Below are 15510 nucleotides of genomic sequence, written 5' to 3' on the forward strand. Positions count from 1 at the left end.
ACCTTGCCTTTGTTGAAGTAGTGGATGATCTTTCTACACAGTCCCTCTTTCCGCTGCCACTCAGTTTGGGATGGGTAGTGTAGGAACTCCCGTAATGGCCGGTCTTCCCATTGTAGCAGCTCGCAGTAAAGAAGCAGGGTGAATGCAGCCTCTGTAGGAATAGACAGAAGGAGGGTCAGGGCTTCCTCTGGGGCCCTAGGAATAGCTCTGTGCTAGGGGTGCATGGTGAGCAAGAGTATCAGAGCAAGGCATGGGTAGCACAAATCACGAATACTAGATACGAAAGGTAAGACAGTTTAAGCTAATAACCCTTGTTCACACAATGAAGAAGCCACAAACACTCTCACTTGTCACTTGTTTTGAGTTCCAGATAAAGAATTAAGAGTGGTTCATATATGAAAATCTACTACTGTATAAGCTTCTAAAAATATATACAAATATGAAAGAAATGAAATGGAATCACTATATGAGAGAGATGATGCCCCAATTAGACATTTTATGCCACCAAGTAAAACCTCTAATGCCAGGAATGAGTTATATCTTGTTGAGTTGTTGGCCAAAAAGGTCATATAGAATCCTTTAAATATCACAAGCTAATGGTACGGCTCTATTGCTGAAGACACCACTTATTTATATCATCAGAACTGGAGAAATGGAGCTGGAACCCAACTAGATGCTTCACTCTCCACTGACTGGTTAGTGTTCATGGCAGTGGCAGGCACTCTGCACATTACTGGAGGCAGAAAGTAATCATCAGTATCACCTAGCTACACACTGTGAATAACAACAACCTGTCTGCAAGATGTTCTGGTGCAACAGTGGCACAAACATCAGGGAGTAACCAATTACTCTGATTGGATAAGGCTATTCCATGAGATAGAATCCATATCTGGTATCACTCAAGCAGCCAAGAACTTGAGACTTGCTAAGTCGTAGGACCAGGGAGAAAGTCAGTCAGTCAGTCTGTCTGTCTGTCTGTCTGTCTATCTATCTATCTATCTATCTATCTATCTATCTATCTATCTATCTATCTATCTATCTATCTATCTATCTATTATTACTCTAAAGGAACATAGCAATAACATCTATCTATCTATCTATCTATCTATCTATCTATCTATCTATCTATCTATCTATCTATCTATCTATTATTACTCTAAAGGAACATAGCAATAACATGATTCCTAACAACATGTTACAACACCCACAGATCAGTGCCTTGCTCAACCCTCATTACAGAAGTTTCTTCTCTCAGTGGATGGTATTAACACAGAGACTCACAACTGAACAATATGCAGAGAGTGAAAGTCTTCGGAGGACTTGGTCTTAAATGGGATGTTTTCAACAAGCTCCTCCCCTCAAGGATCAGGGATCCAAGTGGAAAAGGAAGTGGAAAGATTCTGGAAGCAGAAGTAATAAATGACTTCAAGGAATACTTCTTCAGACACAACAGAATTGATGCACATATAAACTCAGAGACTGTGAAGACAGGCACAGGATCTCAACACGTTCAAACCAGACAAAGTTCCAGCTCTGAGAAGGGGAGATGGGCACAAATTCCCATTCCCAACCAAGAAGCTATTTGCAATTGATACCTACTGGGAAAAGGGAAACTAGTTTTCTAAAATAGCACCTCACTAGGTATATCAACCTTACTTCAGCACAAGCCCCATGCCCAGAAATAGCTGGCTATCACAAAATAGGTCCCATTATTTTTGAGGAGAAACTTTTTGTTTCATTTTATTAGTTTTTTGTTTGTGTTTTCACTGTTTTAGAGAGGAAGAGGGAGAAGGGAATGGGAAGGGTGAGAGGAAGAGATGGGGAGGGAGAGAACATACATGGACGAAGTTAGGTGGGTAGGGAAGTGAGAAATACATGGAAGGAACTGGGAGAGGGAAAAGAATGTGATTAAAATATATTATGTAACTTTTTTTTAAAATAAAAAGGAATGGCGTAGCTATTTTAAGGCTACTGCACAAGTTGTCTTGCTCTGGATGACAGAGATGCTTGAGAATTCTTGGGTTCCTTTCTGTTGACTTGGCTCCAGCTTTCTTTCTAACATTTTTAGAGTGGGTTCTAATTGGTCAGCACCAATTCACCAGGGCTCTGCCCAGCACTCATCAATCTACTCTGCCTGATGCCCAGGAAATGTTCTTCCCTCTTATTGCTGTGGTTTCTAAAATGAACTCTAAGGAATGTGAGTCGCATTAACTATGTGGTGAGTCTGGAGCCAGAGACTCTATTTCTGGAGGAACTTGTTGATACTGGACCCAGACTTAAGGCTTAGCAATACTTTTTATGTGGAACAGTTAGTGACAGTTACATAAAAACACAACTTGTAGGTAGTGTAAATTCTAAGAGATGAGTCACACTGAGTTACAGTCATGGTTCAGAGTCTTATTAAGGAATTCTCTTTTCCCTTCTGTTTGGTAGTTTTTAATGGTGTTTCCTCACTGGCAAGTCTCTAGCTTCTGCCTAGATCTTCAAGCCATACTAAAAGGTGCTCACATGATTAAAAGAACCTAATTTCTAATCATCTTGTAATCCATGTCCAGTTTTCACTATGGTCCACTCTTTCAGCATCTCGCTCTTCACTCTCTACCTATGCTCTGACACTGGCACCTCTTGCCAGGCCCTCTTTATGGTGCTTGAAGGACTATATGAAATCTTTTTCTTCCTCATTGTGCTGGCTAGTCTTATGCAATTCCTAGAGCTACAAAAAACAAAGCATAGTACTTCTCTGTTCACAACCATGCCTCAGCCTCTTTAAGTGATAGCCCAGTCCTTGAGTTTGGCAAATGTCTATATTAATACATGGAAATCTTTATATTTTAATTATTTATTCTTATGTGTATGGGAGCTTTTTTTTTTGCCTGTATGTATGCAGTGCCTGCAGAAGCAGAAGAGGGAATGGGGTCTCCTCAGTCTGAAGTTACTGATGGTTGTGAGCTACCATGTGATGCTAGGAATCAAACCTAGGTCATCTGGAAGAGATGGCAGCACTCCTAACCACGGAGACATCTCTACAGTCTAGTACAAAAAATTTATAAAAACCTTCCCTTCACCATCCCTTCAAAGTTGTTAATGAGTAGTAGGTATGAAGAATGGTAAATGTAGTCATGTTATACCATGCCATATAATTTCTCCTAAAAATATTGTGAGCTGCCACATAGGTACTACAAACTGAACCCAAGTCCTCTGGAAGAGTATCCAGTGTGCTTAAGTGCTTAGCCATCTGTCTTAGGGTTTCTATTCCTGCACAAACATCATGACCAAGAAGCAAGTTGGGGAGGAAAGGGTTTATTCGGCTTACACTTCCATACTGCTGTTCATCACCAAAGGAAGTCAGGACTGGAACTCAAGCAGGTCAGGAAGCAGGAACTGATGCAGAGGCCATGGAGGGATGTTCTTTACTGACTTGCCTCCTTTGGCTTGCTCAGCTTCCTCTCTTATAGAACCAAGACTACCAGCCCAGAGATGGTCCCACCCACAAGGGGCCTTTCCCCCTTGATCACTAATTGAGAAAATGCCTTACAGTTGGATCTCATGGAGGCATTTCCTCAACTGAAGCTCCTTTCTCTATGATAACTCCAGCTGTGTTAAGTGACACAAAACCAGCCAGTACACAATCCTCCAGGCCCTCATTTTGTTTTTTTTTTCATTTACATTTATTCACTGAACATTCTAATTGCAGCCCCCTCCCTCCTCTCCTCTCATCCTCACCCTCTCACCCAACGTCTCCCATCCCTTGAGAGACGGGGAGCCCCACCTCTGGATATCAATCCACCCTGGCACCTCAAGTCTCATCATTCATTCTTTAAGAGACAGTCTCACTACATAGCCTAGCTGTACCTCAGACTCATGATCCTCATGTTTTAGTTTCCTGAGTGTGTGCTTTTAGTCTGTCTTGTTCTTTCTGCCAAGTTCTACTGAGTGAAAAAAAATAGTATTATACAACTTTCTAACATGTAAAGACAAGGGTAAGGAAGGAGGGTTCTCTGTTTTTACTAATTGTAGTTAAGATTTGTAAATAAGAATAGATAACATTTCCAGTTAGATAACAAATTTAAGTCCTTCAGTCTAAGGGATAAGAATAGGGCCTAGTCACAGTGAAAAAGAGAGTTCTTTGGGGACACTATGGTAGAGGGGAATTACACAGAGCATCTATGTATGTATCCCTCCTCTTCATTCAGAGCTGTTCTCAGTAAACAGATCATGACCAGCACTTGCATAGATTGCAGACATAATGAAAAGCTTTTATCTGGCCTGTCAAGAAGATGAACACTGTCCAGACTGTCCTAGGAGCTCAGGGTAGGGGTTGGTGTGCAGTTGTGAAGGAAGAGCCAGGCCTACTAGTGAGTTCTGAAGTTCCAAGATTAAGGAGTTTTTCCTTTGCTATGGTCTTGGTTGGTTTCAGCTTTGCAAGACCTAAGAGAAGTTCTATTTCTGAGAAGTGACAGAAGTCCAAGTTTTCTTTCTTTTTCTTTTTCTTTCTGTTTTTTGAGACAGGGTTTCTCTGTGTAGCCCTGGCTGTCCTGGAACTCACTTTGTAGACCAGGCTGGCCTCGAACTCAGAAATTCACCTGCCTCTGCCTCCCAAGTGCTGGGATTAAAGGCGTGCACCACCACGCCTGGCTATGCAAGTTTTCTGAATCTGGTGCAGCACAATTTGGAAGTTACTCTTGAGTCTCTGCGACAAGGACAGGAGTGAAGGTGAGTGGAAGAGCCGCAGACAGCAGAGGACAGTCACGGAGCACATGTCGGTAAGGACAAAAGTTTCACCTGCTTTTCCATCACTAAAGGACTGAGGGGAAGGGAAACCTTGGAACCCCAACACTGCTGAGCTCTGAGGAGAGTGACCCTGGAGTTGTTCTCTGTATTGATGAAAAGATGAAAAGACCCAGCCCTTGCTTTCCCGACTCACTCACCTGTGTAGTTCTCAGCCTGTAAGTGCATGTCACAAAGTTTATGGATGTATCGGATATACATTTCCTCTTTGTTAATCTCAGATTTGTAAAAGTTCTGTAAGAGAATGAAGTACATGTAAGATGTTAAGAGTCTGTCCTGTTTTGAAGGTAATTTCCAAACTCAAGCTAGTGAAACCCTGGCTGTGCCTGTCAGAAGGAAGAGCTCATGTCCTCTTACCATCAGGTTAACAGTGCAGCCAACCTTCTTGTTCTCAGTTTCTTCTCCCTTCATGCAGTCCCTGGAAGAGAGAACACAGTTGACAGCCTATGACAGGAAGTGGTATCTCCTGGGACAATGCATACACCAATGTTCTAGCACCAGTGGGACATTAGCATGGCCAAAAGTAGTGTTTAACAGTAGTATGCCTTCTAACAGGAAGTTCAACAGAAGAGGACTATATTGTGAGGTCCCCCTCAACTTTGCACCCAATCCTGGGGTTCAAAGATCTCTGTTGAGCTCTTTGTCCTGGTTGTAGAGTACAGCGCCTAAATACATCATCAGGGCAATAAGAGCACTTACCAATTTCCTTAGTACAGAAGGACACATGTATAAGGCAGAAGGTTAAACTCTCAAGTTCCCCAGGGAGGCACAAAGTTATTCTCAAAGGACAAGTTTCATTTTTTGAGAAAATGAGAAATAGATGCTACAAATCTATGCTAGAATTCACATAAAGTCCAAGTCATGAACTTACAAGTCACAACTTACAGAAATAATAAAAAACTTTATATATAACTTATATCTAAAGAATATATATATATATATAAAATTTTTATCACATGCACATATTCCATCAATACCTGTTTAAGTTCTTGGGTAGAGGAAAAGATTCTATTGATTTTGTATTATCTTCCCTGCAAGTTCATCTGATTGATCATTATTTACTCTACACCTACCAGGGATTAGCAGAGTACCAGAAAGAAAAGCTTGAGTATTGAGTATGCTGCCTTCAAAGAGTTGAATCTTTTCTGTTGAGTCTGAGAGTGGCAAATGCTCAGAAGGTCAAGCCGAGTTCCTGGCCATGGAAAGCTTCCCTGATGGTTTGGACTGGGGTATAACCTAAGAGGATGACTCAGCACTAAGAAGAGATCAATGGATGGGGATCTAGAGCAGTCTGTGAATCAGCTAGAACTTGGCTCAACTTTGGCAACAGAACTTCTCAAACGTACTTCTTTATTGACAACTATAAGAGTAACCTTTCAGGGCTGCAAATGAGATTAGAATACAATATGAGCATGGTAGATTTTTTTTTTAAAGTGGCTACAAAAAAATTCATAGTGTTTTCCTCCATGTACACAAGGAGCAACACTTGGGAACTAGGATCATGAATGTAAGCCCTGGGGGCTGGAAGGACACAGGGCAAAGACCAATTCATGTTTGAAGACATGTGAAAGGCTGTGTACTTCTTTTATAGATACCACACTGAGAATAAAACTGGTTCTGGCCATAAGTTTCATTTGTTTATAGAAGACAAAAAGAAAATCAAGGGTCTGGAGAGATGGCTTATGGTTAAGAGCACTGACTGCTCTTCCAAAGGTTCTGAGTTCAAATCCCACAAACCACTTGTAATGAGATCTGATGCCCTCTTCTGGTGTGTCTGAAGACAGCTACAGTGTACTTAAGATATAATAATAAATAATATATATATTTTAAAAAATCAGTTAAAAGAAGGCCTTTAAGTTTAAGAAAGTGATTTTCAGTCTTTCAGGTAGATGACAGTAAATACTTCGGTAAGGGAAAGGTAGAGTGGGCTACACTCTTCTTCTCTGTCTAAAGGCAGATGGGAGGGGCTTGGGATCTGACATGTAAAATGGAAGACTTTTGCTATAAAAGGGGCTGATGAAGGCCAACTTTGACCATTAAGACCCACGAAAAATAGGCAGCAGCTTGTTCAAACATAGAAAAAAAGGGGTATTCAGGATGTGAATTTCATTTCCACAGTCAAGTTAGTGCACAGACACTGGGGTCTTCTGAAAGGCGTACTTTCCTCTTCAGAAGCAACTGGATGAAGCCTAAGCACTGTCATTTCTTGATCCAGGGGTTGATAAATCTTGCAGCATTACAGCTTGGGATAAGTTTTATTTCTTTATCATCCTGTTTCTCCTCATCTTCCTGACTTCCAGAAAAAACCCTCAGTGACTGTCCTGGTCCTGCTGAGAGCATAATTAAGGCGCAGTGGTTGCTTTGTTACTTTTAGACTTCAACAGTCAGGACAGGGCTAGAAAGGCAGGCTTTCATGAAAAAAATTCTAATTCCACATGAATTTTCAGGATAAACATAACAGAGAACTCTGAGTTCATAAAAAATTTCCTCTAATTTGTTGCCCTGGCTAAGATTAAGGGACAGAAATAGATTTTTAACAAAACAAAACAAAACAAAACAAAACAAAACAACAGGTGTGAGAAAAAGGGTGCCCCCAGTTCCTGGAGAAGCAAATGAAAGTCGTCCTTGGTCACATTTTGGTACCAGGTGACATTTCCTTGTTTATCTTCCAAATAGCCAAGGAAGGTCTTCATTAAGGAACCACAGGTGTTCCTAGGTTGTTCTAAGAACAGTTTTTCTCTTCCCTCTTGCTGAGCACTGACTTTTCTAGATGCAAGGCCTTATGGCTGCATGTTCCTGGGATGCCTTTGGGGTACTTTTGGTCTTAGGGAGATTCCAAGAAGCTCTAATGCCTGAGGAAAGGTATCACTATCAGGTGATTCCTAATGACAGCCAATGGAACCAGAACAGTCCTTCCTTTGTTGAAACAGTGATTTTTTGTTTTTAAAACATCGTCTTGCTATATAGGCTAGGGCAGCTTCAAAGTCATGACCTTTCAGCCTTAGCCTCTCCAGTGCTGTGATTACAACTAAGCACCACCATGCCCGTTTTTGTTTTTGTTTTGTTTTTTAACATTTGCTTGTTTTTAAAGACAAGGTCTCACTCTATAGGATTGCTTGGCCTGGAACGCAAATGTAAAAAAGGCTGGCCTGAAATTCACAAATTCACCTGCCTCTGCCTCCTGAGTGTTGGGGTTAAAGGCACGTGCCACCATGCCTGGCAATTGTTAATTTAAGGTTTATTTATTTTTATGTGTCTGAGTGTTTTTGTCTGACTATGTATGTGTATGCCTAGTACCCACAGAAGGATGCATTGACTATCCTGGACCTAGAGTCACAGCCAGTTATGAGCTGCCATGTGGGTTCTGGGAACTGAAAGCACATCCTCTGTAGGCATTCTCAACTGCTGAGCCATTTCTCCAATCTCTACTGTGCTGTCAGTTTTAAGGCCCAGTGGATGCCTTTGTAGAAGAGAATATTCTACCAAAAGAGAGTCTACAGAAGTTTTAAGCTAAAGAAATACCTGTAGTCAAGAAGGCGTTCCATGAGGCGCGTGACTGAGGTAACAAAGGAAATGCCAGTCTCACGCCATGTTTCCTGTTCAACCTTTTCCAGAAGGCTGTTGGTAAGAAAAGCAAACAACTCATGAGCCTTCCCTGATGACAAGAGTAGGGTTCACGAGCCTGTGGAGGCTGTGATATATCTGGAGACAGAAGACTTGCCACACTGTAGTCTTACCTGGGGTAGGGCCCAAACAGCTGGGTTCTACTCCATGCAGCAGAAAGCAAAGACAAGAATATTATCGAACTGGCAGCAACAAATGAACATCTCTCCCATTTCTTTTTTTCTTTTCTTTTCCTTTTTTTTTTTTTTTTTTTTTTTTTGAGACAGGGTTTCTCTGTATAGCCCTGGCTGGCCTTGAATTCAGAAATCTGTCTGCCTCTGCCTCCCGAGTGCTGGGATTAAAGGCGTGTGCCACCATGCCCGGCTCATCTCTCCCATTTTTCTGGGCATGTTCCTAAGGATTCCATTGAGGTGGAGGTGAGAGAGGCATATGGTACAAGGTCTGTTCTCAAGGACCATTTGAGTTAAGAGCCCATGGTGGGATATGTCTGGCTTTGCCAACTGACTGCTTCTATTGCCTAGAGACATTTTCAGTAAAAATATAAAACCACCTCTTCGTATAAACCAAAGGTTTCCACAAGCCTAAGGAGCCTAGTATGAGGGACAAAAAGTAAGTTCAAGAGCTACCCTCTGCCATCACCTCGGTAATGAGAAGCTTCCAAAAAATATGTAACAAGTACTCAAGTTTAATGTTCAGGTCATTTAAAGAAGCAATAGCACCACACTTCTGTTATTTTGAGGCAGCTTTTGGGATACACTGACATCCCATGTGCTTCTTGTTCTAGTAGTAAGCTTAGGCCTAGAGCTCAGTCCAGACAATTCTATTTAGGATTCATTATGAGCACATTTTGCTCTCTAAGTTTTTAGGAGTCATCTGGAGTTGACTGGCCCAGGACTGGGAACAAACACTGGGATCTCAAACTCACAGCCTGGTGGCTGTTATGCTTTCTGCTATGTTCAGTGCCTCCGTGTACAGCACATGCACCTGTGTCAAAGGCTAAGGGTTTCTATGATCATGCTGAAAGAGAGAGACGACTCCAGGCTCTGGCCCCCAACTTGTATGGACTGGAACGCTACTCTGTTCTTCGGAGCTTTACTGCCCTCGATGTTGGGGAGAGGCGCTCTCTGTGCACACAGACATGCAACATGCTGGTTACTACCTCCCCCCTTTAACTGAGTATTTTCTCTATCTTCCTGCACACATTTTTATTCATTTCTCCCCATACCTACAAACACCATCCTCAAATTGAAACTGAAATGATGCTCCATGGTACCAGCAGCTCTTAGGCCTCAAACTGACTTTAAAAGGATTTACAGACACAGTTTGGATAGGTAAATAGTAATTATAGCCTATTTTTATACTTTTTCCTTTGTAATAAAGTCATCTGTTAGAGGACAACAAAGAGAATTCAATCGCTTTCTTCTACAACTGAAAATATTTTGTTATTAGAGAAATATTAGAAGATGAATGTATTATCATAAATTTAAAAAAATCTCCTTAAGGAACAAAGTAGATATGGTGTACCAGAAAGCATCCCCTGTTCAAACTGCAGCTATGGGTCCTCCATGCAGAGGTGCCTTTTACCCATACTAACTGATGGTATGTAGCACTTCCTTGAGCCAGTCTCACCACTTCTAGGAATGGGAGGATAAACCCCACTCTGCAACTCTTGCAAGTGTATTGTTGGCATCAGGTCTAAAAGTCAACTTATAAAATTTTTTAAGTTTAATTTTTAAAAATTACTGGTAGACAATAATTAGTTATAATTTTGTCAAATTTAATATTTTGATATAATAATAAAACAAACAGGAATTATGTTATGAACCAATTATATTTCAGTTAAAAGTACTCTCTTCTATGATTAAGTCTCTATTATAGACCTGACACAGCTAGTGGTACTTTTATAATAACTGCTAATATTAAAAAATCCCTCATGATCTTAACAAATAAAATATCTATACATTTATACACTGCAAACTTCTAATTAAATGACTCATGAGGTCTGGTGGCCTTCATCAACTTAAAAAGAAGCTGTTAAAATGACAGGTCTGGGGGAACTGTCATTCAGCACAGCCAGGTCATTTTATTAACTGAACATGACCTAGAGAGTCTGCGTGGTGTATTCAAGAACCCGTTGCAGTGTTTATCAAGCTGCAATGTTTCCTAAAAGAGAATTCATACTTTACCTCCTAGAAATGCCAGCCTTATTAAATAAATAAGTCCTCATGGACTATTTGTCCAACATGATGTAGGGAATGTTATGAAGACATACAGTGACTTCTTATTGCAAACCTAGGAGCTGAATTATCATCTCTTTGTACATCTTCAGTCAACCATGACAACCTCTAAGAGTGTGTGCTTCCTTGTTGATAGAAACTGAGTACTGCTACCACCAGAGTCAACCCAGTCACTCCTGGTACCCAATCCTAGAAGCCTGTCCAGTTCAGACTTTATCTTTACCCTTCACTGGCCCACATCACCCCTTCTCCCAACATGGGGCATCTGGGGAAGGAGCAGCTTACAGCAGGCCGAAGAGTTCCCTGTAGCTCTCATCACCTTTCCCCTCTGACACCATGCTGTCCAGCTTGTCAATCAGCTCAGCCTCCACCTAGCAGGAAACAGAGAGCTCATGAGCTCAAATGAATGCAGACAGAGAAGGAAAAACTCCAGACTTGTGGTAATATGAGGATCATAGAAAACTGCTTTTTATACTTTATCATAGTTGCAAGTAAATTCCAGCAAAGACAGGATCTCACCTATAGCATTTAAAAAACTTTGTTTTCTGAACCAGAGACTAGGGAACTAGAGTAAAACCAAGTACTCCTGTTCTAAAAGGCAAGCAAGCAAGCAAACAAACAATGCAGCAGTATGCTGACGACTCATGATACTCTGCTATACTCAGAGCAGTGGTGCTTTGCTCAGCAGTCGTCAGAGAAGCTTTCTCCTACAGGTGGGAACAAATACAGAGACCCACAACCAGATACTACTGTGGGCGTTCAATGTTGGTGTTCTGCCTAAACTCCACCCCCACAGTTCCTGGCAACATCCAGGTAGGCCTGGTCCTATAAAAGGGGCTACTTGGCCCCTCCTCTCTCTCTTATGCTCTTGCCTCTTGGCCCCTTGTTCCCCATTCCCTTCCCCCATCTCTCCACATGGCCATGGTTGGCCGCTACTTCTCTACTCTCTCCTTCTTTCTGCCTTTTTCTGCCTCTGCTACCCTTTTAATTCCCCTCCCCATGCCCTAAATAAACTCTATTCTATACTATACCTGTGTGTGTCTGGTCCCTCAGAGGAGGGGATGCCTTGGCATGGGCCCGCAGAGGAACCCCCTTCCCCCACACTCCGCCAGAACATAATTCTTATAGCTCTTTCTCTTTTTATGATCACAACACTCAGCTCTATCAAATCCCTCCCCTCAGGGGCAGGGAACTTTTGGAAAAGTATAAGAGCCAAACGGGGTTGGAGGACATCAAGAAAGCAAGACCCTCTAAGTCAGTCAACATGATCAAAGCATGTATGAATTCACAGAAACCCTAGGCAGGATGCACAGGGCCTGTATGAGTTTGTACCCGTGATCTCTGCATATATATTATGGCTTCCAGTTTTGTGTTTTTATGGGATTCCTGAGTGTGCACACGAGTGAGTCTCTGATTCTTGTTTCTTGAATTTGTTTCCTTCTGTTTGCTTTGTCTAACTCCAATGTGTTAGTTTTTGTTTTACCTTATTATAGTTTATCTGTATCCCTTAGAAGCCTGTTCTTTTCCAATGAGGGGAGGGACATGAAGGGAGTGGATCTAAATGGGAGGAGAAACTGTAATCAGGATATACTATGGGGGTGTTATTATCAATAAAAAAAGAGAAATAAATCCGCTTTCCTGGTTTAGGAAGGCATTTCATTCTGGTTTTAGTTTAAGTGCGTAAATGTTTTAGATAACCATTTCCTATCTAAGAGCTAAAGATGGGGACTCCTTCAGAGAGAAGTGTTTTGGTTCAAAAAGAGACATTTGTTTAACATTTGTTAAATGTTTCTTTTTAAAAGACAACATTTTTATTAATTCTCTGAGATTTTAATATACACATAGAACTAATTTTGTTCCCTGACTCTGCCCCCTAATATCTTCGGGTTCACCCATTAAGTAACTCACTGAATCCAATTTGTGCTGTTTAGGTCTCCATGAGTGTGAGGTGATCCTGTGGGTAAGCTACCAGGCTTCATTTTTTTTTTTTTTTGAGATAGGGTTTCTCTTCTTGGCTGTCTTAGATGTCACTCTATATACCAGGCTAGTCTTGAATTCAGAACTTGACTTGACTGCCTCTGGAGTGCTGGGACTAAAGACATGTGACCTCCACTGCTACCACCATTCTGGCCCCCAGCTTCATAGACTGTCTTACACAGACTCTCCCTCTCCCAGACTCTCTCCTCAACTATCAGTAGCTACAGGATGAGAGCTCATAAGCCCCTCCTCACTTCATGCTGGAATGAAGACAACCATGGATGCTGTGGGTTCATGAGGGTAACAGTCCTGTAATACTCACAAGACCGAGTTTTACTCCAGGGATCCCTGAACACTGGCTCTAACAATCTTCCCATGACTGCATTCACGATGTTCCCAAATCTCATCTCATCTCATCTCTTCTTTCTCTTCTCTTCTCTTCTCTTCTCTTCTCTTCTCTTCTCTTCTCTTCTCTTCTCTTCTCTTCTCTTCTCTTCTCTTTCTCCTCTCCTCTCCCTCTCTCCTCCCTCTCCTCCTCCCCTCCCCCCTCTTCTCTCTCTCTCTCTCTCTCTCTTTCTCTCTCTCTCTCTCTCTCTCATCTTTTAACACTTACATTTTGTGTGTTCTAGAGGTTTACATGTGGAAGTCAGAGATAAACCTATAGAAGCTGGTTCTCTCTTTCTACTGTGTGAGTCCTGGAGATCCAATTCAGCCTAAGGTGCTTGGTGAAGAGTACATTTAGGCTCTCTGAGCACTCTAATGGATATATATGTATATATGTTTAAAACTAACCATTCAAAGGAATGTATGTACATAGACTGTATGTACAGATCCACAGACATGTTCAGAATATGAAGACTGTAGTACTGTGCCTTACAGTTGAGGAATCCAGTAACTCAACATAGGGCCTGAAAAAGCAGCAGCTCCAAGAGCTTTAGGCTTTATGGATACAACGTTACCTTGATGGTTTCTGAAGGAAACAGAACTCACTCACACCCAACTGATGTCAGCTTCAGTAGAACAAGAACAAATCAAGCAACAAACTTCTTTCTTTGACTGGATAACTAACTGTAGGCCTAAATTATAACTAAGTATAGTCTGGTGGGTCTAGAAGCCAAAGTACCTCAGTCCTCTTCCTGGGCATGCTTAGCCCCAATTCAATGAGGTGGCTATAAACTCCTTAAGAAAATGGCCTAATACTAACCAGGATTTCTCTTCATATACAAAGGTAGTTAGTGTTGTTAGCACACAGCACAGGCAGGGAGGGGCTGCCTCAGTAGAAACAGTATAACACAGTACAAACAATGTAAACACGCTTCAGAAGTCCATCGGGGTCCAAATTGCTCTTAGAATGGGTCACAGGGCCAGTAGCCTTACTTTTACCACAGATCTTGTTAAAAATCCAGTATTCAGGCCTCTCAAGATCTGATAGATTAGAAACTCAGGGTGAGGGTGAAAGTCCACAAACTGTTTTAAGAAGTCTTAGATGCATATTCAACTGTTAGAACTTCTGTATCAAGTGTGGATGCTTCAGTCCTACTTAGAAGGGGGAACAAAATAACCACCGGAGGTAAAGGGTGGGAGGAACTTGGGAGAAAGGGAGGAGTGGGAGAGGAAAAAAGGGGTGAGGTCAGGATCAGGTGTGGGAAGAGACGGAAGAGATGCACAGAGGGTCAGGAAATTGAACAGAGGTATGTAGCAATGGGGGATGGGGAACTGGGGGGGTTGCCAATAGAAAGTCCCAGACACCAGGAAAGAATGAGGTTCCCAGGACCCAATGGGGAGGACACTAGCTAAAAGACTCAATAAAGGGAGAGAGAACCTGTAGAGACCATATTCAGAGGTTAGGTTAGGAATGGCCCCCAGGTGAGGGATGGGGCCAACCACTCTTCTAAAAAATTTAACCCAGAATTCATACTGTCTAATGGGAATACATGGACAAAGAGTAGAGCAGAGACTGAAGGAAAGGCCATCCAGAGACTGCCCCACCTGGGGACTCTATCCCGTATGCAGCCATGAAACCCAGTCACTATTGCTGATGCCAAGAAGTGCTTGCTGACAGGAGCCTGATATGGATGCCTCCTGAGAGGCTCTGCCAGAGCCTGACCGATACAGATGCAGATGCTGATGCTCGCAGCCAATCATCGGACTGAGCATGGGGACCCCAATGGAGGAGTTAGGGGAAGGACTGAAGGAGCTGAAGGGTTTTGGAACCATAGGAAAAACAATATTAACTGACCAGACCCCTCTCTCCCCCAGAGCTCCTAGGGACTAAACCACCAACCAAAGAATATACATGATATTCAATATAGTACTTGACGTCCTAGCCAGAGCAATCAGAAAACAAAAGGAGATCAAAGGGATACAAATTGGAAAGGAAGAAGTCAAACTATCACTATTTGCAGATGATATGAATGTATACTTAAGTGACCCCAAAAATTCCACTCAAGAACTCCTAAACCTGATAAAAACTTCAGCAAAGTAGCTGGATATAATATTAACTAAACAAATCAGTGGCCTTTCTCTACACAAAGGACAAACAGGCTGAGAAAGAAATTAGGGAAACAACACCCTTCACAATGGTCATGAATAATATAAAATACCTTGGTGTGACTCTTAACTAAGCAAGTGAAAGATCTGTATGATAAGAACTTCAAGTCTCTGAAGAAAGAAATCGAAGAATATCTTAGAAGATAGGAAGATCTCCCATGCTCATGGATTGGCAGGATTAATATAGTAAAAAATGGCCATCTTGCCAAAAGCAATCTACAGATTCAATGCAATCCCCATCAAAATTCCAACTCAATTCTTCACAGAGTTAGAAAGAGCAATTTGCAAATTCAACTGGAATAAAAAAAACCTAGGATAGCGAAAACTATTCTAA

At 41.8% G+C, this 15510-nt stretch overlaps 1 protein-coding gene across 12 annotated transcripts in view; it reads right to left on the reverse strand.

Annotated features, from left to right (window-relative positions):
* The window catches only part of Dock3 (dedicator of cyto-kinesis 3), a 339506-nt gene that overhangs the window by 40148 nt on the left and 283848 nt on the right, over positions 1 to 15510 (reverse strand). For 10 of the 12 annotated variants that reach the window (XR_001778834.2, XM_011242872.2, XM_006511691.2 and 7 more), the window contains 6 exons: positions 10935 to 11020; positions 8526 to 8552; positions 8311 to 8406; positions 5146 to 5206; positions 4929 to 5022; positions 3 to 151 (listed from right to left, as the gene is read on the reverse strand). Coding sequence is in view for 11 of the 12 variants with exons in the window: in XM_011242872.2 (XP_011241174.1) it covers positions 3 to 151; positions 4929 to 5022; positions 5146 to 5206; positions 8311 to 8406; positions 8526 to 8552; positions 10935 to 11020 (513 nt within the window). In the remaining variant the exon portion in view is untranslated. The remainder of the gene's footprint in view (positions 1 to 2; positions 152 to 4928; positions 5023 to 5145; positions 5207 to 8310; positions 8407 to 8525; positions 8553 to 10934; positions 11021 to 15510) is intronic. The other 2 variants (XM_030244177.1, XM_011242871.2) reach the window with 1 other exon arrangement.

Source organism: Mus musculus, chromosome 9, assembly GCF_000001635.26.
Source record: "Mus musculus strain C57BL/6J chromosome 9, GRCm38.p6 C57BL/6J".
In the NCBI taxonomy this organism is placed as follows: domain Eukaryota; kingdom Metazoa; phylum Chordata; class Mammalia; order Rodentia; family Muridae; genus Mus; species Mus musculus.